Here is a 26,262-nt window from a genome sequence, read left to right as displayed (position 1 = left end):
TCTATGAAGGACCTAGGAGAAGCTGCTTACATTCTAGGCATTAAGATCTATAGGGATAGATCAAAACGCCTGATAGGACTTTCACAAAGCACATACCTTGATAAAGTTTTGAAGAGGTTCAAAATGGAACAGTCCAAGAAAGGGTTCTTGCCAGTGTTACAAGGTACGAGATTGAGTAAGACTCAGTGCCCAGCAACTGATGAAGATAGAGAGCATATGCGCTCCGTCCCCTATGCTTCAGCCATAGGTTCTATCATGTATGCGATGTTGTGCACTAGACCGGATGTTAGCCTGGCCATAAGTATGGCAGGCAGGTTCCAGAGTAATCCAGGAGTGGATCACTGGACGGCGGTCAAGAATATCCTGAAGTACCTGAAAAGGACTAAGGAGATGTTTCTCGTGTATGGAGGTGACGAAGAGCTCGCCGTAAAAGGTTACGTCGATGCAAGCTTTGACACAGATCCGGACGACTCTAAGTCACAAACCGGATACGTATTTATTCTTAATGGGGGTGCAGTAAGCTGGTGCAGTTCCAAGCAAAGCGTCGTAGCAGATTCTACATGTGAAGCAGAGTACATGGCTGCCTCGGAGGCGGCTAAGGAAGGTGTCTGGATGAAGCAGTTCATGACGGATCTTGGAGTGGTGCCAAGTGCACTGGATCCAATAACCTTGTTCTGTGACAACACTGGTGCCATTGCCTTAGCAAAGGAACCAAGGTTTCACAAGAAGACCAGACACATCAAACGACGCTTCAACCTCATCCGCGACTACGTCGAGGAGGAGGACGTAAATATATGCAAGGTGCACACGGATCTGAATGTAGCAGACCCGCTGACTAAACCTCTTCCACGGCCAAAACATGATCGACACCAGAACTGTATGGGTGTTAGATTTATTACAATGTAATTCACATGGTGATGTGAGGGCTAGATTATTGACTCTAGTGCAAGTGGGAGACTGTTGGAATTATGCCCTAGAGGCAATAATAAATGTATAGTTATTATTATAATTCCTGTATCAAGATAATAGTTTATTATCCATGCTATAATTGTATTGAATGAAGACTCATTTACATGTGTGGATACATAGACAAAACACCATCCCTAGCATGCCTCTAGTTGGCTAGCCAGTTGATCGATGATAGTCAGTGTCTTCTGATTATGAACAAGGTGTTGTTGCTTGATAACTGGATCACGTCATTGGGAGAATCACGTGATGGACTAGACCCAAACTAATAGACGTAGCATGTTGATCGTGTCATTTTGTTGCTACTATTTTCTGCGTGTCAAGTATTTATTCCTATGACCATGAGATCATATAACTCACTGACACCGGAGGAATGCTTTGTGTGTATCAAACGTCGCAACGTAACTGGGTGACTATAAAGATGCTCTACAGGTATCTCCGAAGGTGTTAGTTGAGTTAGTATGGATCAAGACTGGGATTTGTCACTCCGTGTGACGGAGAGGTATCTCGGGGCCCACTCGGTAATACAACATCACACACAAGCCTTGCAAGCAATGTAACTTAGTGTAAGTTGCGGGATCTTGTATTACGGAACGAGTAAAGAGACTTGCCGGTAAACGAGATTGAAATAGGTATGCGGATACTGACGATCGAATCTCGGGCAAGTAACATACCGAAGGACAAAGGGAATGACATACGGGATTATACGAATCCTTGGCACTGAGGTTCAAACGATAAGATCTTCGTAGAATATGTAGGATCCAATATGGGCATCCAGGTCCCGCTATTGGATATTGACCGAGGAGTCTCTCGGGTCATGTCTACATAGTTCTCGAACCCGCAGGGTCTGCACACTTAAGGTTCGACGTTGTTTTATGCGTATTTGAGTTATATGGTTGGTTACCGAATGTTGTTCGGAGTCCCGGATGAGATCACGGACGTCACGAGGGTTTCCGGAATGGTCCGGAAACGAAGATTGATATATAGGATGACCCCATTTGGTTACCGGAAGGTTTTCGTGCATTACCGGAAAAGTTTCGGGCTCATCGGTAGTGTACCGGGAGTGCCGGGAGGGGTGCCGGGGACCATCGGGAGGGGTGTCACGCCCCAAGGGGTCTCATGGGCTATGGGAAGAGATAAACCAGCCCCTAGTGGGCTGGAATAAGTTCCCACTAAGGCCCATAAGGTTTGAGAAGGAAAAAAAACACAAGGTGGAAAGAGTTTCCAAGTGGGAAGGTGGAATCCTACTCCAAGTAGGATTGGAGTAGGACTCCTCCACCTCCAATTTCGGCCAAACCTTGAGGGTTTGAGGCTGCCTCTTCCCTCCCCCTCCCTCCTATATATACTAAGGTATTAGGGCTGATTTGAGACAACTTTTGCCACGGCAGCCCGACCACATACCTCCATAGTTTTTCCTCTAGATCGCGTTTCTGCGGAGCTCAGGCGGAGCCCTGCTGAGACGAGATCATCACCAACCTCCGGAGCGCCGTCACGCTGCCGGAGAACTCTTCTACCTCTCCGTCTCTCTTGCTGGATCAAGAAGGCCGAGATCATCGTCGAGCTGTACGTGTGCTGAACGTGGAGGTGCCGTCCGTTCGGTACTAGATCGTGGGACTGATCGCGGGATTGTTCGCGGGGCGGATCGAGGGACGTGAGGACGTTCCACTACATCAACCGCGTTCTCTAACGCTTCTGCTGTACGATCTACAAGGGTACGTAGATCACTCATCCCCTCTCGTAGATGGACATCACCATGATAGGTCTTCGTGCGTGTAGGAAATTTTTTGTTTCCCATGCGACGTTCCCCAACAGTGGCATCATGAGCTAGGTTCATGCGTAGATGTCTTCTCGAGTAGAACACAAAAGGTTTTGTGGGCGGTGATGTGCGTTTTGCTGCCCTCCTTAGTCTTTTCTTGATTCCGCGGCATTGTTGGATTGAAGCGGCTTGGACCGACATTACTCGTACGCTTACGAGAGACTGGTTTCATCGTTACGAGTAACCCCCTTTGCTCAAAGATGACTGGCAAGTGACGGTTTCTCCAACTTTAGTTGAATCGGATTTGACCGAGGAGGTCCTTGGATGAGGTTAAATAGCAACTCATACATCTCCGTTGTGGTGTTTGCGTAAGTAAGATGCGATCCTACTAGATACCCTTGGTCACCACGTAAAACTTGCAACAACAAAATTAGAGGACGTCTAACTTGTTTTTGCAGGGTATGATTGTGATGTGATATGGCCAATGATGTGATGTGATATATTGGATGTATGAGATGATCATGTTGTAATAGAAATATCGACTTGCACGTCGATGGTACGGCAACCGGCAGGAGCCATAGGGTTGTCTTTATACTAACATATGTGCTTGCAGATGCGTTTACTATTTTGCTAGGATGTAGCTTTAGTAGTGATAGCATAAGTAGCACGACAACCCCGATGGCGACACGTTGATGGATGATCATGGTGTGGCGCCGGTGACAAGAAGATCGTGCCGGTGCTTTGGTGATGGAGATCAAGAAGCACGTGATGATGGCCATATCATGTCACTTATGAATTGCATGTGATGTTAATCCTTTTATGCACCTTATTTTGCTTAGAACGACGGTAGCATTATGAGGTGATCTCTCACTAAAATTTCAAGACGAAATTGTGTTCTCCCCGACTGTGCACCGTTGCTACAGTTCGTCGTTTCGAGACACCACGTGATGATCGGGTGTGATAGACTCAACGTTCACATACAACGGGTGCAAAACAGTTGCGCACGCGGAACACTCGGGTTAAGCTTGACGAGCCTAGCATGTGCAGACATGGCCTCGGAACACATGAGACCGAAAGGTCGATCATGAATCATATAGATGATATGATTAGCATAGGGATGCTTACCACTGAAACTACTCCCGACTCACGTGATGATCGGACTTGGGATAGTGTAGGTGGATCATGAACCACTCAAATGACTAGAGAGATGTACTTTTTGAGTGGGAGTTTAGCATCTAATTTGATTAAGTTGAACTCTAATTATCTTGAACATAGTCTAAGTCCACTTTGAATATATTTGTGTTGTAGATCATGGCTCACGCAAGTGTCATCCTCAATTTTAATACGTTCCTAGAGAAAGCTAAGTTGAAAGATGATGGAAGCAACTTTGTAGACTGGGCTCGTAATCTTAAGCTAATCTTACAAGCTGGAAAGAAGGATTATGTCCTTAATGCTGCGCTAGGAGATGAACCACCCGCTACGGCTGATCAGGATGTTAAGAACGCTTGGTTAGCGCGTAAGGAGGACTACTCAATAGTTCAATGTGCAGTCTTGTATGGCTTAGAACCGGGACTTCAACGTCGCTTTGAGCGTCATGGAGCATTTGAGATGTTCCAGGAGTTGAAGTTCATCTTTCAGAAGAATGCCCGGATCGAGAGGTATGAGACCTCCGATAAATTCTATGCTTGCAAGATGGAGGAAAACTCGTCTGTCAGTGAACATGTGCTCAAAATGTCTGGGTACTCAAACCGTCTAGCTGAACTGGGGATTGAACTCCCGCAAGAAGCTATCACTGACAGAATCCTTCAATCACTGCCGCCAAGCTATAAAGGCTTTGTGTTGAACTACAACATGCAAGGGATGAACAAGTCTCCCGGCGAGTTGTTTGCGATGCTGAAAGTCGCAGAGTCTGAACTCCGTAAAGAACATCAAGTGTTGATGGTGAGCAAGACCACTAGTTTCAAGAGAAACGGCAAAGGCAAGAAGGGCAATTCGAAGAAGAGCGGCAAGCCTGTTGCCAATCCGCCGAAGAAACCCAAGGCTGGACCTAAGCCTGAAACAGAGTGCTTCTATTGCAAGGGTATGGGTCACTGGAAGCGCAATTGCCCCAAGTATCTGGCAGATAAGAAGGCGGGCAAAGAAAAATCAGGTATATTTGATATACATGTTATTGATGTGTACTTAACCAGCTCTCGTAGTAGTGCCTGGGTATTCGATACCGGTTCTGTTGCTCACATTTGCAACTCGAAGCAGGAACTGCGGAATAGACGAAGGCTGGCGAAAGACGAAGTGACGATGCGCGTAGGAAACGGTTCCAAGGTTGATGCAATCGCCGTCGGCACAGTGTCACTTCAACTACCATCGGGATTAGTGATGAACTTAAATCATTGTTATTTAGTGCCTGCGTTGAGCATGAACATTATATCTGGATCTTGTTTATTGCGAGACGGTTACTCCTTTAAGTCTGAGAATAATGGTTGTTCTATTACTATGAGTAACATCTTTTATGGTCATGCACCGAATGTGAGAGGATTGTTCATATTGAATCTTGATAGAGATACGCATATACATAACATTGAGACCAAAAGAGTTAGAGTAAACAATGATAGCGCCATATTTTTGTGGCACTGCCGCTTGGGTCATATTGGTGTAAAGCGCATGAAGAAACTCCATGCTGATGGACTTTTGGAGTCACTTGACTTTGATTCACTTGACACGTGCGAACCATGCCTCATGGGCAATATGACTAAGACTCCGTTCTCCGGAACAATGGAGCGTGCAAGTGACTTGTTGGAAATCATACATACCGATGTGTGTGGTCCAATGAGCATGGAGGCACGGGGCGGATATCGTTATTTTCTCACCTTCACTGACGATCTAAGTAGATATGGTTATGTCTACTTGATGAAGCACAAGTCTGAAACATTTGAAAAGTTCAAGCAATTTCAGAGTGAAGTGGAAAATCATCGTAACAAGAAGATCAAGTTCCTACGGTCTGATCGTGGGGGTGAATATCTGAGTTTCGAGTTTGGTACTCACTTAAGACAATGTGGAATTGTTTCACAGTTAACACCGCCCGGAACACCACAGCGTAATGGTGTGTCCGAACGTCGTAATCGTACTTTATTAGAAATGGTGCGATCTATGATGTCTCTTACTGATTTGCCGTTATCATTTTGGGGTTATGCATTAGAAACAGCTGCATTCACTTTAAATAGGGCACCATCGAAATCCGTTGAGACGACACCATACGAACTGTGGTATGGCAAAAGGCCAAAGTTGTCGTTTCTTAAAGTTTGGGGATGTGATGCTTATGTCAAAAAGCTTCAGCGTGAAAAGCTGGAACCCAAAGCGGAAAAGTGCGTCTTCATAGGTTACCCAAAAGAGACAGTTGGGTACACCTTCTATCTCAAATCCGAGGGCAAAGTGTTTGTTGCTAAGAACGGAACTTTTCTCGAGAAATAGTTTCTCTCGAGAGAATTGAGTGGGAGGAAGATAGAACTTGACGAGGTTGTCGAACCTCTCATCCCTCTGGATGGTGGCGCAGGGCAAGGGGAAACCTCTGTCGTTGCGACGCCGGTTGAGGAGGAAGTTAATGATGATGATCATGAAACTCCAGTTCAAGTTTCTGTTGAACCACGCAGGTCGACGAGATCACGCGCTGCTCCAGAGTGGTACGGTAATCCCGTCTTATCAATCATGTTGTTAGACAACAATGAACCTGCAAATTATGAAGAAGCGATGGTGGGCCCAGATTCCAACAAATGGCTAGAAGCCATGAAATCCGAGATAGGATCCATGTATGAGAACAAAGTATGGACTTTGGAGATACTGCCTGAGGGCCGCAAGGCTATTCAGAACAAATGGATCTTTAAGAAGAAGACGGACGCTGACGGTAATGTGACCGTTTATAAAGCTCGACTTGTGGCAAAGGGTTTTTCACAAGTTCCAGGAATTGACTACGATGAGACTTTCTCTCCTGTAGCGATGCTTAAGTCCGTCAGAATCATGTTAGCAATAGCTGCATTTTTCGATTATGAAATCTGGCAGATGGATGTCAAAACGGCGTTCCTTAACGGTTTCCTTAAGGAAGAGTTGTATATGATGCAACCCGAAGGTTTTGTCGATCCTAAAAATGCTGACAAAGTGTGCAAACTCCAGCGATCCATTTATGGACTGGTGCAAGCATCTCGGAGTTGGAACAAACGCTTTGATGAGGTGATCAAAGCATTTGGGTTTATACAAGTGGTTGGAGAATCTTGTATTTACAAGAAAGTGAGTGGGAGCTCTGTGGCGTTTCTAATATTATATGTGGATGACATATTACTGATTGGAAACAACGTAGAGCTTTTGGAGAGCATAAAAGGTTACTTGAATAAAAGTTTCTCTATGAAGGACCTAGGAGAAGCTGCTTACATTCTAGGCATTAAGATCTATAGGGATAGATCAAAACGCCTGATAGGACTTTCACAAAGCACATACCTTGATAAAGTTTTGAAGAGGTTCAAAATGGAACAGTCCAAGAAAGGGTTCTTGCCAGTGTTACAAGGTACGAGATTGAGTAAGACTCAGTGCCCAGCAACTGATGAAGATAGAGAGCATATGCGCTCCGTCCCCTATGCTTCAGCCATAGGTTCTATCATGTATGCGATGTTGTGCACTAGACCGGATGTTAGCCTGGCCATAAGTATGGCAGGCAGGTTCCAGAGTAATCCAGGAGTGGATCACTGGACGGCGGTCAAGAATATCCTGAAGTACCTGAAAAGGACTAAGGAGATGTTTCTCGTGTATGGAGGTGACGAAGAGCTCGCCGTAAAAGGTTACGTCGATGCAAGCTTTGACACAGATCCGGACGACTCTAAGTCACAAACCGGATACGTATTTATTCTTAATGGGGGTGCAGTAAGCTGGTGCAGTTCCAAGCAAAGCGTCGTAGCAGATTCTACATGTGAAGCAGAGTACATGGCTGCCTCGGAGGCGGCTAAGGAAGGTGTCTGGATGAAGCAGTTCATGACGGATCTTGGAGTGGTGCCAAGTGCACTGGATCCAATAACCTTGTTCTGTGACAACACTGGTGCCATTGCCTTAGCAAAGGAACCAAGGTTTCACAAGAAGACCAGACACATCAAACGACGCTTCAACCTCATCCGCGACTACGTCGAGGAGGAGGACGTAAATATATGCAAGGTGCACACGGATCTGAATGTAGCAGACCCGCTGACTAAACCTCTTCCACGGCCAAAACATGATCGACACCAGAACTGTATGGGTGTTAGATTTATTACAATGTAATTCACATGGTGATGTGAGGGCTAGATTATTGACTCTAGTGCAAGTGGGAGACTGTTGGAATTATGCCCTAGAGGCAATAATAAATGTATAGTTATTATTATAATTCCTGTATCAAGATAATAGTTTATTATCCATGCTATAATTGTATTGAATGAAGACTCATTTACATGTGTGGATACATAGACAAAACACCATCCCTAGCATGCCTCTAGTTGGCTAGCCAGTTGATCGATGATAGTCAGTGTCTTCTGATTATGAACAAGGTGTTGTTGCTTGATAACTGGATCACGTCATTGGGAGAATCACGTGATGGACTAGACCCAAACTAATAGACGTAGCATGTTGATCGTGTCATTTTGTTGCTACTATTTTCTGCGTGTCAAGTATTTATTCCTATGACCATGAGATCATATAACTCACTGACACCGGAGGAATGCTTTGTGTGTATCAAACGTCGCAACGTAACTGGGTGACTATAAAGATGCTCTACAGGTATCTCCGAAGGTGTTAGTTGAGTTAGTATGGATCAAGACTGGGATTTGTCACTCCGTGTGACGGAGAGGTATCTCGGGGCCCACTCGGTAATACAACATCACACACAAGCCTTGCAAGCAATGTAACTTAGTGTAAGTTGCGGGATCTTGTATTACGGAACGAGTAAAGAGACTTGCCGGTAAACGAGATTGAAATAGGTATGCGGATACTGACGATCGAATCTCGGGCAAGTAACATACCGAAGGACAAAGGGAATGACATACGGGATTATACGAATCCTTGGCACTGAGGTTCAAACGATAAGATCTTCGTAGAATATGTAGGATCCAATATGGGCATCCAGGTCCCGCTATTGGATATTGACCGAGGAGTCTCTCGGGTCATGTCTACATAGTTCTCGAACCCGCAGGGTCTGCACACTTAAGGTTCGACGTTGTTTTATGCGTATTTGAGTTATATGGTTGGTTACCGAATGTTGTTCGGAGTCCCGGATGAGATCACGGACGTCACGAGGGTTTCCGGAATGGTCCGGAAACGAAGATTGATATATAGGATGACCCCATTTGGTTACCGGAAGGTTTTCGTGCATTACCGGAAAAGTTTCGGGCTCATCGGTAGTGTACCGGGAGTGCCGGGAGGGGTGCCGGGGACCATCGGGAGGGGTGTCACGCCCCAAGGGGTCTCATGGGCTATGGGAAGAGATAAACCAGCCCCTAGTGGGCTGGAATAAGTTCCCACTAAGGCCCATAAGGTTTGAGAAGGAAAAAAAACACAAGGTGGAAAGAGTTTCCAAGTGGGAAGGTGGAATCCTACTCCAAGTAGGATTGGAGTAGGACTCCTCCACCTCCAATTTCGGCCAAACCTTGAGGGTTTGAGGCTGCCTCTTCCCTCCCCCTCCCTCCTATATATACTAAGGTATTAGGGCTGATTTGAGACAACTTTTGCCACGGCAGCCCGACCACATACCTCCATAGTTTTTCCTCTAGATCGCGTTTCTGCGGAGCTCAGGCGGAGCCCTGCTGAGACGAGATCATCACCAACCTCCGGAGCGCCGTCACGCTGCCGGAGAACTATTCTACCTCTCCGTCTCTCTTGCTGGATCAAGAAGGCCGAGATCATCGTCGAGCTGTACGTGTGCTGAACGCGGAGGTGCCGTCCGTTCGGTACTAGATCGTGGGACTGATCGCGGGATTGTTCGCGGGGCGGATCGAGGGACGTGAGGACGTTCCACTACATCAACCGCGTTCTCTAACGCTTCTGCTGTACGATCTACAAGGGTACGTAGATCACTCATCCCCTCTCGTAGATGGACATCACCATGATAGGTCTTCGTGCGCGTAGGAAAATTTTTGTTTCCCATGCGACGTTCCCCAACATTCGAACTATGAAGAAGCGATAGCGGGCCCGGATTCCAACAAATGGCTTGAGGCTATGAAATCCGAGATAGGATCCATGTATGAGAACAAAGTATGGACTTTGGTGGACTTGCCCGATGACCGGCGAGCCATAGAAAATAAATGGATCTTCAAGAAGAAGACTGATGCAAACGGTAATGTAACCGTTTACAAAGCTCGACTTGTCGCAAAGGGTTTTCGACAAATTCAAGGAGTTGACTACGAAGAGACTTTCTCTCCCGTAGCGAAGCTGAAATCAGTCCGAATCATGTTAGCAATTGCCGCCTTTTATGATTATGAAATTTGGCAAATGGACGTCAAAACAGCGTTCCTTAACGGGAACCTTAAGGAAGAGTTGTATATGATGCAACCAGAAGGTTTTGTCGACCCTAAGGGTGCTAACAAAGTGTGCAAGCTCCAGCGCTCCATCTATGGGCTGGTGCAAGCATCTCGGAGTTGGAACATTCGCTTTAATGAGGTGATTAAAGCGTTTGGGTTCATACAGGTTTACGGAGAAGCCTGTTTGTACAAGAAAGTGAGTGGGAGCTCTGTAGCTTTCCTCATACTGTATGTGGATGACATATTATTGATGGGGAATAATATAGAGATGTTGGAGAGCATAAAGGCCTATTTGAACAAGAGTTTTTCAATGAAGGACCTTGGAGAAGCTGCATACATATTGGGCATCAAGATCTATAGAGATAGATCGAGACGCCTCATAGGTCTTTCGCAAAGTACATACCTTGACAAGATATTGAAGAAGTTCAATATGGAAAACTCAAAGAAAGGGTTCTTGCCAGTTTTGCAAGGTATGAGATTGAGTAAGACTCAGTCGCCGACCACGGCAGCAGATAGAGAGAAGATGAGTTCTGTCCCCTACGCTTCAGCCGTGGGCTCTTTAATGTATGCCAGGCTGTGTACCAGACCTGATATAAACCTTGCCATAAGTTTGGTAGGGAGGTACCAAAGTGATCCCGGTATGGAACACTGGACAACGGTCAAGAATATCCTTAAGTACCTGAAAAGGACTAAGGAAATGTTTCTCGTTTATGGAGGTGACGAAGAGCTCGTCGTAAAGGGTTACGTCGACGCTAGCTTCGACACAGATCCGGATGACTCTAAGTCACAAACCGGATACGTATATGTGTTGAATGGTGGGGCAGTGAGCTGGTGCAGCAGCAAGCAAGAAGTCGTGGCAGCATCTACATGTGAAGCGGAGTACATAGCTGCTTCAGAAGCAGCTCATGAAGGAATTTGGATGAAGGAGCTCATCACCGACCTTGGAGTGATTCCAAGCGCGTCGGGTCCAATGACACTCTTATGTGATAACACTGGAGCCATTGCCATAGCCAAGGAGCCCAGGTTTCACAGGAAGACGAAGCACATCAAACGCCGCTACAACTCCATCCAGGACCATGTCCAGAGTGGAGTGATAGATATTTGTAAAGTACACACGAATCTGAATATTGCAGACCCGTTGACTAAACCTCTTCCACGAGCAAAACATGATCAACACCATAATGCTATGGGTGTTCGATACATCACAATGTAACTAGATTATTGACTCTAGTGCAAGTGGGAGACTGTTGGAAATATGCCCTAGAGGCAATAATAAAATGGTTATTATCATATTTCCTTGTTCATGATAATCATCTATTGTTCATGCTATAATTGTATTAACAGGAAACAGTAATACATGTGTGAATAAATAGATCACAATGTGTCCCTAGCAAGCCTCTAGTTGGCTAGCTCGTTAGTCAATAGATGATCATGGTTTCCTGATCATGGGCATTAGATGTCATTGATAACGGGATCACATCATCGGGAGAATGATGTGATGGACAAGACCCAATCCTAAGCATAGCACTAGATTGTATTGTTCGTATGCTAAAGCTTTTCTAAGGTCAAGTATCTTTTCCTTCGACCGTGAGATTGTGCAACTCCCGGATACCATAGGAGTGCTTTGGGTGTATCAAACGTCACAACGTAACTGGGTGACTATAAAGGTGCACTACGGGTACCTCCGAAAGTGTTTGTTGGGTTGGTACGAATCGAGATCGGGATTTGTCACTCCGTGTGACGGAGAGGTAGCTCTGGGCCCACTCGGTAGAACATCATCATGAGCTCAATGTGACTAAGGAGTTAGTCACACGATGACGTGCTACGGAACAAGTAAAGAGACTTACCGGTAACGAGATTGAACAAGGTATAGGTATACCGACGATCGAATCTCGGGCAAGTTCTATACCGACAAACAAAGGGAATCGTATACGGGATTGATTGAATCCTTGACATCGTGGTTCACCCGATGAGATCATCGTGGAGCAAGTGGGAGCCACCATGGGTATCCAGACCCCGCTAATGGTTATTGGCCAGAGAGGTGTCTCGGTCATGTCTGCCTGTCTCCCGAACCCGTAGGGTCTACACACTTAAGGTTCGGTGACGCTAGGGTTATAGGGAATTGTTATACGAGGTTACTGAAAGTTGTTCGGAGTCCCGGATGAGATCTCGGATGTCACGAGGAGCTCCGGAATGGTCCGGAGGTAAAGATTGATATACAGGACGGATGGTTTCGGATACCGGAAGTGTTTCGGGCATCACCGGTAACGTACCGGGACCACCGGAGGTGGCCCCGGGGGTCCACCGAAGGGGGGCAACGACCCCGGGAGGCTAGATGGGCTAAGTGGGGAAGGGAACCAGCCCCTAGGTGGGCTGGTGCGCCCCCCTCCCAGCCCATGCGCACCAGAGAAGGGGGGAGGGGGGAAACCCTAGGCGCAGGTGAGGCCCAAGGCCCACCTAGGGCGCCCCCCCCCCTTTCCGTGCCCTGGCCGCCGCCCCCCTCCCATCTGGTGGCTGCCGCACCACCTAGGGGGGAACCCTAGGGGTGGCGCACCCCCCTCCCCTCCTCCTATAAATAGAGAGGGGTTTTGGCCATTGAGACACACGGTTTTCCATCTCTCTCGGCGCAGCCGTGCTCTTCTTTCTCCTCCTCTCTGCCGGTGCTTGGCGAAGCCCTGCCGGGAGACCTCGTCTCTCCATCGACACCACGCCGTCGTGCTGCTGGAGTTCTTCCCCAACCTCTCCCTCCTCCTTGCTGGATCAAGGTGCGGGAGACGTCACCGGGCTGCACGTGTGTTGAACGCGGAGGTGTCGTGGTTCGGCACTAGATCGGAATCGCTGCGAGTACGACTCCATCAACCGCGTTCTAGCAACGCTTCCGCTTAACGATCTTCAAAGGTATGAAGATGCTGTTACCCCTCTCTCGTTGCTGGTCTCTCCATAGGAAGATCTGAATATGCGTAGGAAAATTTTGAATTTATGCTACGTTACCCAACAGACCCCACAGGCGACTTAGATAAATGACGAAGGCCCTAGGCCCGGCGTACACCCTGGCATAAGGCGTCTCATAGAGAGGCCAGGAGGGCCGGCTCACAAGAGAAGGCCCAAGAAGAGGAGAGACTCCCTCACAAAGGAAACAAGACCCGGATTAGGATTCAAGAGAGACTAGTCCTATTCCTACTCCTAGTAGGACTCTACATGTAAACCTACCCCTTCCACCTATATAAGGAGGGGTAAGGCGCCCCAAGAGGGACAAGATTCACAACTTAGGTCTAGACAAGACAAATCATGAGATAGACAGATTAGACACCCACGAGATTAGAGGTGCCGAGTCTGCACCTTTGTAATCGAGATCATCATCTTCATCAATGAAACACAAGCAGGACGTAGGCTTTTACCTCCATCGGAGGGGCCGAACCTGGGTAAACTCGCGTCTCTCGATTCCGACTAACCCCTCTCAAGCCGCCACATGGTTGTGATGGCCTCACACCTAAGTCCTTGTACGAGGACATCTGCCGTGACAAAACCACGACAGTTGGCGCCAATCGTGGGGCTTAAACCCACGACCACAAGGTATTCCTCCGGTGTGAGTGAGTTACATGATCTCATATAAATGAGTGATCTATGGCATTGCCCATCAGATGAAAATAATGCATTAGGTACATTATGCTTGCAACAAGAAGCATCCAGATCATATAAGCAATTGAACAACCAGGCCGGAGAAGAACTCAAAAGAATGGTAATATACACTTGCACTAAACTGGTTTGTTACAATCATTGTACATAATTATCTAATATGCTTTTATTTAATCTTTTGTACGCTCCACGACTATCATCACTGTCATCTCCTCGAATCGATATTTTTGTGATTGCATCTTCAGGAGCCATGCAAATCAGGCTGAAATCCTTTCAAGTTTACTACGCACACACACAAACCGACGAACTCCATTTAGAATCTTCCCATCAAATCAAAACTTCCCTGTAGGAGTTCAAAATCAACACATCGGCGGTTCCAATGTCAGATCAGAAACTGAAGTTGTGGACTTTCTATATAACTGAGATAACGTAATTTCCCACCTCTTTCTAAGCATTGTAATCTCTGATGACTTATTAGTTACAGTTCAAATCAATGTCCCCATGTTTCCTGCCTCTTGGTAGAAAATATGATGTTCTTGATACTTCAACAACTTTGCAAACTGAAAATAACCATAATACCTAATGTGTTAGCATTCCAAATAGAAGTCAGCAATAACAATCATGATGTTGGACAGAGACTACCTGAGATGCTTTGAGATCAAGCTCATCCCATTCAAAAGATGGATTTGTACCTTCGACAATCCCGGCACCGGCATAAACTAAAGTGCTATATCCCTGGACAAGACAGCTACGTGACTTATGCTTCTAAATTAGGATGAGTTAACAAGGAACAGGCTTACACAAATATTGATGACATGTAGTTTTATTTACTTTTCCAAGTAGTGCTGATCTAATCCCAACAGCAAACTCACTTTCAGCCCCACCAAACCAACCAACAGGTCCAGCATACATTCCACGGTCGAAAATTTCTGCAACAACATCAGAAAATAGCATTCAGAGATAGCAATCAATATGTTGCATAGTAAATACAAAACACATATAGCATATGTCAGTTTATAGGTGACATTTTAGCCAGAATAAAGGCGCACACCATAATCTCGTATGAATTGGCGCGCTTCTTCAGTGGGCAAGCCACAAACAGCTGGGCTTGGATGAAGAGCATTTAGGATGTCAAACTGCAATACCAGAACAAAGAATCAATAGTTTATTATAGGAATGCTAGTCGATGTCTCCAATAATCCAAGACAAAAGAAAATTTAAATAATCCCTAATGTTTGAATCATAGATTACCTCGTCGTCCTCATTTCTTAATCTTGCAGCTAATTGAGCTGACAAATGTTGTACTCTTGGAAGTTTCCGAAGGGCCTTGCTGGGATTGACAACAACCTCATCACATATCATCTGCAGATCACATCAGATCCACTGGTTCAACAAAAATTGCAGTAACCATAATTTGTTTTCGGAAAAGCATTACTGCTGAGTACCAAGAGCAAAGCAAACTATTTCAGGATCATATCTGAAATAGGACTGTGAAACTTAACTTGCCTCAAGCTTCTTCTTTATGTTTTCCCGTACTATAGTAAATTCAGTGTCCTCTTTGATGCTGTAAGAATTATTCAAATTACTGGCCCGTCGGTTTCCGTACAAGGTGCCGATATGACCGTAAAATTTCATAAATATGTTAATCTTATGATTATGAACACAAAGAGGGGAAACAAACCTTAGAAGCAAATCCTGGCCAATTTTAAAATCATCGGCCCTTGTTTTCCCTCTTGCTCGCGTGCCGGCTAAAGCCTCGCTGGAAATCTTCAAGTATTTCCGGTGAAATAGTTGCTCTGGCTATTCAGAATGTTTCGATAAAATTAGCAAATAGTTAGAACAGAGTTATTTAACAACGCTAGAGCAAAAATATAAAGATGAACAATGCACAAGGCATAAGTAAGACCTATTTCTAAAGTGGATTCTGACTACACATGATATGGAGGAAGGTCAGGTATATCAGGATGAAAAGAAAGTGCATAGCAGAAGACATACACTATTTCCAACAAATGCAGGAGCGTCAGGTGGCTGTATGCAGAACTGATAGGCATTCTGGCCCTCAACCTGTAAACAAAGGAGTCACGGAATGATCTTCTCGTAAACAACGAGGGGAGGGGGCAGCAATGCAGCATACCTTCAGACAAGCTAACAGCTCCAGAGGGTCGATGCAAGTATCAGTGATGTACCTGCTGCACCTTGCCAGCACAACCTGCAGAAAATATTTCATTGGCAAGTTCAAAATATTTGGTGAACAAAAATGGAAAACAAGTATGTTCTTCACCAATTGGAAAATTCTAGCATTGGCACGAATATCAGATTTGGAAGAGATTGGTTGAAGTAAACCACTCTCTACTCGCAAAAAGACGAGCAAGAAGAACTACTCGGGTAGTTTTTGTTTTGGCAGACAGTGACGTAATGAATGGTTTACCTTGACTAATTCCGTTTGGCTCCCTTTGATCATCCGAAGAGCTTGAGTAACCGCAAGATCCCAGGACGCCTTGGTGGGGACATGATTGAGATTTACGATGGCGGTTTGTAGGGTGGACCTGTTCACCTTAACTGAACAGGGTGATATCTGCATACAAATTCAGATTAGCGGTTGCTAACTTACTATCTTCCACATGATAAGATATACAGAATTAAAATGCCATGCCTCGTGCAATGTTGACTGGAGCTCGTCCACAGCGCTCTGCCATGTCCAAGAAAGCGAGTCGTCCCACGCGATCGTCGTCGCGAGAACCGAGCCCTCCTCGAGCTCACTGAACTCAACCTGCAAAATGCAGTACATTTTTACATCACACACACTTGAAAGAAGCCAGTACACATGCACATTGCATTCATCATGCAGAATGAAATTGTCACCAGTCGCAGATCGACTTACTTGTGGAACAACGAAGTAGAACGCGCCATAATCCTCCCATTCGACCGAGGCGTCACTCGACGCATCGAAACGGATGGCGCCGTACGCGCGGATCAGCGGGCAATCCCTTGGAAGAAATCTTCACGGAGAAAGAAGAGGAGGAACAGCATCGTGAACGCGCTCTCAGCTAAGCTTTATCATAATTCATTCGATTCCAAAAGGCATACTACTAGCTGATCGAGTAGGTAGTGAGTTTTTGCGTAGTACCTCTTGATGGCTCGCCAGTCGCGGACGGAGAAGGCGTCCGTGCCGCGGAAGAAGACCGCCGACCCCAAGCCGGCGACGCTCACCGGCTGCTCCCACTGCTCCTTGTGGCCACCGTTGCCGTTGCTGCTGCCCACGGCAATGGCCGGCGTGTCCGGCAGCGGCGCCCGGGCGGAGAAGAAGCAGCGGGGCAGGGAGCTCTGCGTCTGCGCGTGCAGCCACTCGATGGCGTCCCCTCGCTGCCGAATCGGCACCTGCGCGCGCATTTTATCCAGATACGATCAAACGCAGTTCCACACCACACACGCGCCATCGACGATGCGTATGATATATGCTTTGCTACCTCGAGGCGGATGATGCCGGAGGAGGACACCGGCGGGTCGGCGTTGAGCGCGGCGACGGCGGCTCTGAGCTGTCCCACGGCCTCCTGCGGCGCCGACGCGGCCGGCAGGGCCCGCGTCTCGCGCGTGGTCACCGCGCCCTGGTCGCCGGCGTCGGCCGTGCAGCCGTTCATGGACAGGGAGCACGACGGCCTGACCCACCTGCTCCCGTCGCGAGTGAGGAGACCACGTACGAGCCCCTTGGACGCCGGGCGGGACGAGAGGAGGCGGCCGGAGGAGTAGAGCGACGACGACGGCGCCATTGCTGACGCTGCGGCCGTGAGGACGGGGTATCGAGCGAGACTGTAGTGCCCCACGTACGTTGTAGACGTTGATGCATGTTTCGTCATGACGGAAAAGAGAAGAGATAAGAGACGATTCTCATCGGGATAAGTGGCAGAAACGTAAATCTCCTCTTCCGCCACGTGGCCAGCAGATCAGCCGCACGTTCGCACCACACTTTCCGACGTGGCCAACCAGTCAGCCGTTCTAGATGTCAGCCGTTTATATCGAGGGCTTAATTCAGCATCAATTTCTTCTCCCAAAGTAGAGTAGGACTACCAGAGGAAGGTAAAAAAAATTGGGGGGGAATGGAAGAGGCGAATGAATGCTGAATCAAGTTCAGGATTTTCAGAGCTTGAATTATTACTGCAAAGTGTGGCTCAACGGACAGGCACTACACCGACCAAAGACAAAATTCCTCAGGAATGAAACACGGCAGTTCTTCAAATCTAACAGACTGCGACAACGCGCCCAAGGCGTGTGAAGTATTTGTCAAATCGCCACGATTCCATCCGAAACCGAGGAACACCCCTGAGAGTTCAGAAAAGAGAGGGCTTGATTTCGCCATCAAGGCTTGAGAGCAATCGCAATGCCGACCTTCGAGCTCTTCTCGATGGCCTTGGTGTCCACCTCCGCCGAGATGGTGCAGAGCGACTTCGGCCTGAACTCGTGCTGGATCAGCGCGCTTGCCTTGCCAGAGTTGTTGATGCGAGCCTTCACGAGGGTGAGCGGGTCTAGGGTATGCTGAGTGCCGAAGGTGAGGCTGTTCTCGTTGCTCGAGAAGCTGTGGGTCAGCTCCGCCCCAACAGCTGTGCTGGACTTCTCCACAAAGTGGTAATAGGATGCGGTGAGGCTGTCTCCCTTGTTGTTCCTGCAAGAATAATTCAATTTCAAATCGTTAGTGGGAACTAGCCAGCGGTGCTCTGCAAGTTGACGTTAGTTTCTGGTTAACTGCATTAGCTCATATACATTTTGATTCTTCTGAGGAAGCTCAAACATACGAGAGAAATAAGACCAAGAGCTTGTTTAATTGGTTTGGATTAAAGAATCTAACAGCTCACAATCTGTACTTCCAGGGGCACTGCTCAATATTAGCTAGTTGAGAAAGGATACGTCTGATTTGAAGGAAAAAATAATAATAAAAGCACACAGCAACTGCTTGCTAGATCAGTTTTATTTGTGGTTGCAATGATACAAGAGTTTGTTAGGAACATGTTGCAACTACCAAGGCAAATGATAGATGACAGAGATTGAACTAATATAACACAAAAAGACCTTGGAAAGTTATATTCTAGCTATTTGTATACTGTCTCAACTGAACAAAAACTTGCTAAGTGAGATACAGCAAATTGTGAAGATTAACATCTACTCCCTCCATAAAGAAATATAGGAGTGTTTAGATCACTACTTTAGTATCTCAACGCTCTTATATTTCTTTACAGAGGGAGTACCTATGCAGATGTCACAAGGATTAAAAGCTAAGATTGGCAAAGTAATACTTGGAAGTCCAATTTACATAGCTAGATCTTGAAAACTCACAGGTTCAGGGATGCGATAAGATCTTGGTTAGTGTAGCTAAACGCAGCATTGTATTTGGTGAAATTCTTGGTGGATGTATCAAGCGACACATCACCACCAACAGCTAGAGCACTAGTTCCAAACGCAGCAGAGAGGTTGACTACAGGATTGGCAGTCAAGCCAATGCTTGCATTAATACCAGCATAATCATGTAAGTACTGGAGCTCCACCTGCACACAAAGAAATAATCAAACATGAGAAACAACCAATTAAGAAACCATTACATTCAGGGTTAGGGTACAACCTTTCCAGATTTCTGATCAGGAACAGCAAAGCTCAAGATGGTCTTCAGCCCTGGCGCTGCAAGATCGTCAGCGGTAATTGTTGTAATGACCTGCCCAATAGAACGAACCAGTCAGTACTAAAAGCTGGAAACACAGCAGAATAATTATAATGTTTGATGAGAGAGAGAGAGAGACATACATTTGATGCCGAGTTTGCCTTCACATCTACGGTGATGTTCTTGTTCTTGATCTGTGATTGGATCTCACCGAGTATCAGATCAGCCTTCTTTGTACTGGTAGCAGTAATTGCCTGCATAGAGAAATCCAAAGGAAATGTTAAAGACAATAGAACTTATATCATACGCACCGCACCGTTACCATAGCAGTGTCAAAATAACAACACTTGTCACAAGAAAAGTAATATCAAGAGAACGCTAGGATATGTACAGCATTACATCAGTGACACTAGTAATCCCTCAGTTCCTAAATATACGTCTTTTTAGAGATTCCACCAAGGACTACGTACAGATGTATATAGACATACTTTAGAGTATAGGTTGACTCGTTTTGCTCCGTATGTAGTCCGTAGTGGAATCTCTAAAAAGACTTATATTTAGGAACGGAGGGAGTATATATCACTGTAATGACATTTCACACAAAGATTCTGTTCTAAGAATGGGGTGGCATCCACAATAATGATAATTTGAAGGAATATATCATGTTTTGAAGAGATTGATGACAGCATAAATCCATTTGCATCAGACTCAAGATACATATCTTATTTTATTTTAGATGAAAAAAATCAGAGCCCACACCTCCCCCAGCGCCACTAGAATAAGGAAACGCCCAGATAATAAAGTAGAATAGTTTTTGGAACATTGGATTAGTCCATTTCTTTTGGTCTAACGGATGACTGTATTACCTGATCAACATTGACAGAAAAGCCCCCATACACAGCCCCAGAGAACGCAGTACAACAGTCGTTAAATACTGGTGTGCTTGTAATTTACTCACAAGATAGCTACCTCAACAAAACAGTAATGCAGCTATTGTTCTCCAGGCTCCAGCCCTGTGCTGATGACTTGGATGTCGAAATATGTGGTTCAAGCATCGAAATCTAACCAACCGATACATATTAAGTGTACTTTCTATAACAAGAAACTCCCTGGCGAATTCAGGATCATGACAAGGCTAGAATATTGAGTTCCATCCCATACTCCGAAGTCCTAACCAACAGAATCAATTCTTCTATCAGCCAAACAAATGCAAAGCCATAAGCAGCAATACACCTTACCTAAATACCCTCGCGCTACCCAGAGGTCGTCAAACCACTACCCAGCAGCGATCACTCGGATCACATGGAACGACAATAAACCGCGCGACCAGATCAGGGAAACCTAATAATCTCCTAGAGCCCGGATCAGACCGCGTCTCTTTCACGCACGACGGGGCACGCAACGGCACGACCTGAATGAATGAATAGACGAGATGTCGGGGGGCACTTACGGCGCCATTGGCGGTGTAGGTGGTGAGGGTGAACTTGTGGTCGGTCTGGTAGTCCCTGTAGAGCAGATCTGCAGCGAGCGAGCAGCATCAATCAGCGCATCTCACAGGGAGGAAGCTAGCTCGGAGGGGGGAAAAATCCCACGAACGCGGGTAGAGCGGGAGGGACGGAGGGCCGGTCGCTCACCCTTGGCCTTCTTGCCGATCCCGGAGTAGAGGCCTGGCCCGCCCATTTCCGCCGGTGAGCTGGGATGCGCCTGCGCCGCTGGAGCTGCGTGGGTTTGTGGAGGATGGGGGGAGGCGGCGGATAGGTGGTGGGGGGGAGGGAGGAAGGGGGGGAGAGGAGAATAAAGGCGGAGAATTCTACGGCGCACCCGGCGATGGCGAGAGCGGCTGCGGCTGCGAGTGGGCCCTCATAAACCCTAGCTTAATGTTTTGTTTTTGTCACTAGTTAGCATGCACATGCAACGCACGACTAATCGAATAATTTATAAATTACTTTTTATATTAAAATTTTAGTATATATATATAGCTGCAAAAATATTGAAACACACACAATATACACATTACTTGCACTTCATTGAAAAATTGAAAACAAATGTATTCAGTGGAATGATGTAAAAAATGTTTGGAGTAACATAAGACAAGGAGAAACATTGGGCTCGCTTGAAGGTTGCAGCAAACTGGAATGAATCCTAACTTCTTCACTTGATGCATCATATCTAGCTTCGATGTTTGAAAAAAAGGCTTAAAATACAGATAATCTGGCATTAGAACAGGACACAACCTGATATTTCAAAGAAAATATATACAACCTGAGATCTTTTGACACTTGCATATAAAGGTTGAGGTATCACCTGCAGAAACTCCAAAAAATCAAACAGAAATCCGTTGTGAGTAACTGTAAATCACAAAAAATATCAACAGTCCCAACATATATAACCAGTTGACGTGAAATTAAAGCTTCTAGAGCTACCTCACAGGTGAAGAATTGTGGCTTATTAATGGGGTATGCCGGTCTTGTGACATCCTCAGCTTTTGCTACAGTAAGCATTGTAATTAAGCTACAATGATGACCATGATCAGCAAGAAATCATTTTGCTAAATTGGATATGATCAAGTTGAAATGCATGTCTCTTTTCAAATTCCACGTAAAAAGCCACTTGAATTATATGGAAATAAAATAATTTTCCAAACAACATCAAAAAAATGTTGCACAATTGTGGAATAATCCAAAACAATTATTATTAAGGAAAACAACATCACCCTCGATGTTGGTGTGGACCCCACCATCAAAACAAAGTCATTTTTGCATTTAAAAGTGCTCTTAAATTCCATGGAAAAATCCAAACATATTCCAATGGGCCCAATTATTTTTGTGATCATTTAAAATACTGTAAGATATGTGTTGGACCATGTCACACATTTTTGCTATAGGGAATAGTTGCTGAAATTAAATAAAGCAGAAAATAATAAAAGAAAGCAGAAACAAAAAAATAAGAAAAAATAATTGCTGGGTACACGTAAGAAAGTTCTTGTTTGCTTGTTTAACAGTAGTATAGAAGCAGCCAATTACTGCCAAGTGCTTGAGGCAGAAAAAGAGCCTCCAGAACACTTGATCCAAAGAATGTAGGATGGTAACTACATCTTGCAGGTATCATGTGGACAGAAAATATACATCTCTGATCTCCATCAATCAAGAGAATCAGAGGCTGAGCCGAATGCTCCGCGTCCACATTGCCGAACAAACATAAACAGAGTATCATTAACATATCCTTTCACAACACTGCATAACCGTCTTGGTGCCTATATCAGAATAATGATGGTTAGCAATTGTGAAGGTTGAAAGAGCAGAGGAGATTTTTCTAAGGAATGTTAGAACGAACCAGATGCCATCTTTTGCTTAATGAGGACGCAGAAACTTGAATCTCGTCTATGTCAGATAAAGGAGGAGACCTAAAGCAAAACACCTTCCTTTTGAGGTCATCCCGTTCACTTGACCTTATGTAGGAGCCTCTAGTTATGTTCCCATCCTTCCAAACATCCTTCAAGAAAAATAAGACTGGCTTCTTGCACATAGACTTCTGAATTTCCTTGGTGTCAAAATCGAATTCAGTTCTCTGGCTCATCCTTTTGAAAGCAATGTAAGTCCGCTCGGATCGTTCCAATTCAGGAGGAAGAAGAACACTCGGGTACACTTGAACAACATAACCCAAAGAGATGTCAAGTGTAAGCTTCTACTTTTTATCATAACAAACTGAGCGCTGCAAGAAGCTCATGGGTTCTGTTTTCATAGCCTTCGTAAAAAGCTCCAAGCTCTCAAGAGAGTTCAATCCAGGATATATAGGATCCACAAACTCCACATGGTGGATACTGATGAAAGGAGCAATTGGATGAGCAGCCAATATACCATGGGCATTGCCTCTGATATCCCACTGATTACAACATCAGAGAGAAAGTACATACATTAGGAGAGCAGGGAGGTTAGAGAGATGTATTCAAAATTCCAAATCAATAATACATAAATGAACTGGAAAATCAAAATATGTAGTCAAAGGTCGATTGCCCACACTAAGCAAAATAGCTTGATCAGTAATTGTCTCTTTCTCTAATGACGCACTGCTTATTCAACAGATAGATGTACAAAGATAGTACCGTAAAAAAGTAGACAAGCAAGCAAATTCTATGAGAAGGAAGCACCAGTCAAGCCCAACCAAACTTGCTTTCACTATCATAAACACTCTGGCAAGGCCCTACTTTTGTACATGCATTACAACCAGCGAGGTAACAAAACAGGACACAGCTAGGGTGGTACCACAGAGAAAGGATCAACTTTCTTTCTGTCATAACGAATCAAGCATGATACCCATAGTAAAGTTCAAAACAGCGCATCGGCATCAAAACTTGCAAAGCAAGATCAACGGTGGGGCTAATTCCTCAGCAATCCCCATATTCGTTCAGTCGACATGAAGAGCATGTCACATTGCACTAATGAAGCATGGAATGGGGGGAGGAGCGTGCCTGAGAACTACAGTTTGCTAGCAGAATCTACATAGCATGACAGGCTAAGCGACCCAATTGCGTTGCTCGGATGAGATTTATAGCCATTTGATAAGATCTCTACAAATAAGATAAGCGCTGTAAATAGCAAAAAAATGTTGAGTGTCAAACAAAAGTTGAAGGATATAGCTCCACACCTGATGGAATCCATATTCGCGTGAAAGGGGCACGCCAAGCTCTATGATGCAAGCATGGAGGCGGTCGTCGCTTCCATACAGCCTGGGGTACCTCTCGATGCACACGTCGAGCGTCCGCGCGAGCGCAGCGGTGAGAGAGAAGCTGAGCGTGACGCCTCCGCCTCCGAACGCCATGCCGTGGCTGAAGTAGTTGTTGGCCGAGTGGCTCTTCGACGGGGCCCCGACGTACACCATCTCCCTCCAGTCGTACTTCCCGAGCACCACCACCAAGTTGTCCGGGGAGAGCACAGTGTCGTCGTCCACGAGCACCACCCACCGCGCGCCCCCACCCCCGACTAGCCGCACGGCCTCGGCAGTGATGTGCGCGATCCGGATCCCAGAAGGGTGGCCCGTAGGGTTGGTGTAGCGGAAGCGGGAGGTGTCCTCGGACACCCGGATCGGCGGGAGCGACAACGACGGAGGCGGAGGCGTACGGGGAGGGGGAGGGGGAGGCGGAGGCGGAGGCGGACGGGGAGGGGGAGTTGGAGGCGGAGGCGGACAGGGAGGGGGAGGCGGAGGCGGAGGCGACGGCGATGGTGGAGGACAGGGCGTGTGGCTGCCGTTAATTCTGCCTAAATTTCTGTAGTTGATTGGCTCGTTTTTTTTTGGGAGGTGCAACAGTTGTTCGTTGTAGGAGGAGGTGGAGCACTGTCATCCTTTGTTAATTTGGTAACTGCACACCGTCGTGGTGCATGGATGGTGGAAGGCCGTTAGATTGTAATTTGTTGACTAACTGTGTGGTGGTGATTGGTGTTTGTTTTTTATGGGGGTAATAGCTGTGTGTATTTAGAGAAGTTTTCATTTGACCTTTTATTAGTAGGATAGACTCATTTTCAGGTTTCCACACGACTCCTGCGACATTTTGTCCTTATGGTTTAAATAACATTATTTTTAGTGGACTGTTACGCGTCCATCGACGGATATTTAGTAAACATTCGTCATCTGAATGACCGTCCAATCTTCACGAGCAACTTTCGATCAGCGCGCGAGGCTACGACCGGGCACCCAGTGATTCCTGAAACGACGGTCGAGTTGCAGAAACAATTGCTTTGTTGCAAAAAGTAAATTTTAGATCCATTAATTTCTGAAACAACGGTCGAGTTCCAGAAACAGTCGCTTTGTTGCAGAAAAAAAATCCTTCGTCTTTTTGCAACATAGGTACTGTTGCGAAAGAAATTTTTGCAACAAAGGTCATGTTGCACACAACTTTTGCAACAAAAGCGAGGTTGCAAAAAAAAATTGCAACCCTTCATGGTGCGGCTTGCCGCGTGCAGAGGGTCGGCCGGCGTTGGGGCCGAGCGGCTTGCAGCACGGGGGTGGGGCAGGCTGGGGGAAGGGGAGGGTCGACCGGCATCGGGGGCGGAGGAGTTGTCGGTGGGGGCGGAGGGGCTGCCGGCGGGAGCGGCTGGCAACGGTGTGCGTTGGTCGCCGACGTGGGAGACGAGCGGCTGGCGGCGCGAGGTGTGGGGGTAGGGGAGGGCTGACTGACTTCGTGACGGAGGGACTGCGGCGGGAGCGGCCGACGTCGGGGGCGAGCGGCCGTGCCGTCACCCTCCGAGATCCGGTAGCCATCGCCTCCTTCCAGCGAGCGCGAGCGTGCCCAGCTTCAGGGCTGTTTCCTGAAATAACGCTCTAGTTTCAGGAAACGGTCTCGCTAGATCTGTGCTCCGTTGGCGCACGAGCATAATCTGGTTTGGCGGATGGAGCGAGATCAACGGACGAGGAGGCGGCGAATAGATCGTTCCGATCAACCGGTGGGAGGTAAGAGTTTTCCTTATTTTTATCACATCTTTCTTGCTATGCTCATGCAATCATGTTTGGTAAAATCATCTTTTTTAAACATAGTACACACACAAACACTCATATACACGCGCATATATTTATTTTTATGAACGCACACATGCACATCCTATCCGTACGAGCACCTCTCAGAGAGTGAACCGACATATCATCTTGAGATTTACGATGTCACCATAGGCGCCTCGTCATCGACGAAAACGTATCCTCTCACTAAAAATGTATCGTCATAAATCCTGAAATAATGCAACCACGAGGAC

General features: G+C 46.3%; 2 protein-coding genes and 1 pseudogene across 3 annotated transcripts; all 3 read right to left on the bottom strand.

Moving 5' to 3' along the window:
- Positions 1-13,912: 13,912 nt before the first annotated feature.
- On the bottom strand, positions 13,913-17,759 carry LOC123453162 (isochorismate synthase 2, chloroplastic). Of its 2 annotated transcripts, XM_045129932.1 has the most exons (15): positions 17,346-17,745; positions 17,006-17,256; positions 16,760-16,877; positions 16,532-16,648; positions 16,307-16,453; positions 16,013-16,087; positions 15,874-15,942; positions 15,560-15,678; positions 15,385-15,442; positions 15,130-15,240; positions 14,930-15,014; positions 14,710-14,807; positions 14,521-14,613; positions 14,320-14,438; positions 13,913-14,221 (listed from the first exon to the last, which is right to left on the bottom strand). In XM_045129932.1, the coding sequence occupies exons 1-14, from the start codon at positions 17,730-17,732 to the stop codon at positions 14,364-14,366; spliced, it is 1,803 nt and encodes a 600-aa protein (XP_044985867.1). In that variant the 5' UTR covers positions 17,733-17,745; the 3' UTR covers positions 13,913-14,221; positions 14,320-14,363. The 2 variants fall into 2 exon arrangements, with proteins under 2 accessions (XP_044985867.1, XP_044985868.1); XM_045129933.1 differs by lacking the exons at positions 13,913-14,221; positions 14,320-14,438 and having other exon boundaries at positions 14,522-14,626; positions 17,346-17,759.
- A 227-nt stretch (positions 17,760-17,986) lies between these two features.
- Positions 17,987-21,349, bottom strand: LOC123453163 (mitochondrial outer membrane porin). The gene is made up of 6 exons (XM_045129934.1): positions 21,157-21,349; positions 20,973-21,040; positions 19,666-19,776; positions 19,487-19,576; positions 19,204-19,412; positions 17,987-18,535 (listed from the first exon to the last, which is right to left on the bottom strand). The coding sequence occupies exons 1-6, from the start codon at positions 21,200-21,202 to the stop codon at positions 18,232-18,234; spliced, it is 828 nt and encodes a 275-aa protein (XP_044985869.1). The 5' UTR covers positions 21,203-21,349; the 3' UTR covers positions 17,987-18,231.
- Positions 21,350-22,661: 1,312 nt separating this feature from the next.
- LOC123396776 lies at positions 22,662-25,777 on the bottom strand (annotated as a pseudogene).
- Positions 25,778-26,262: the final 485 nt, after the last annotated feature.

Source organism: Hordeum vulgare, chromosome 5H (genome assembly GCF_904849725.1).
Source record: "Hordeum vulgare subsp. vulgare chromosome 5H, MorexV3_pseudomolecules_assembly, whole genome shotgun sequence".
NCBI classification, from domain to species: Eukaryota; Viridiplantae; Streptophyta; class Magnoliopsida; order Poales; family Poaceae; genus Hordeum; species Hordeum vulgare.
The sequence above is the reverse complement of the archived record's forward strand: the minus strand, read 5'-3'. Positions and strand labels throughout refer to the sequence as shown.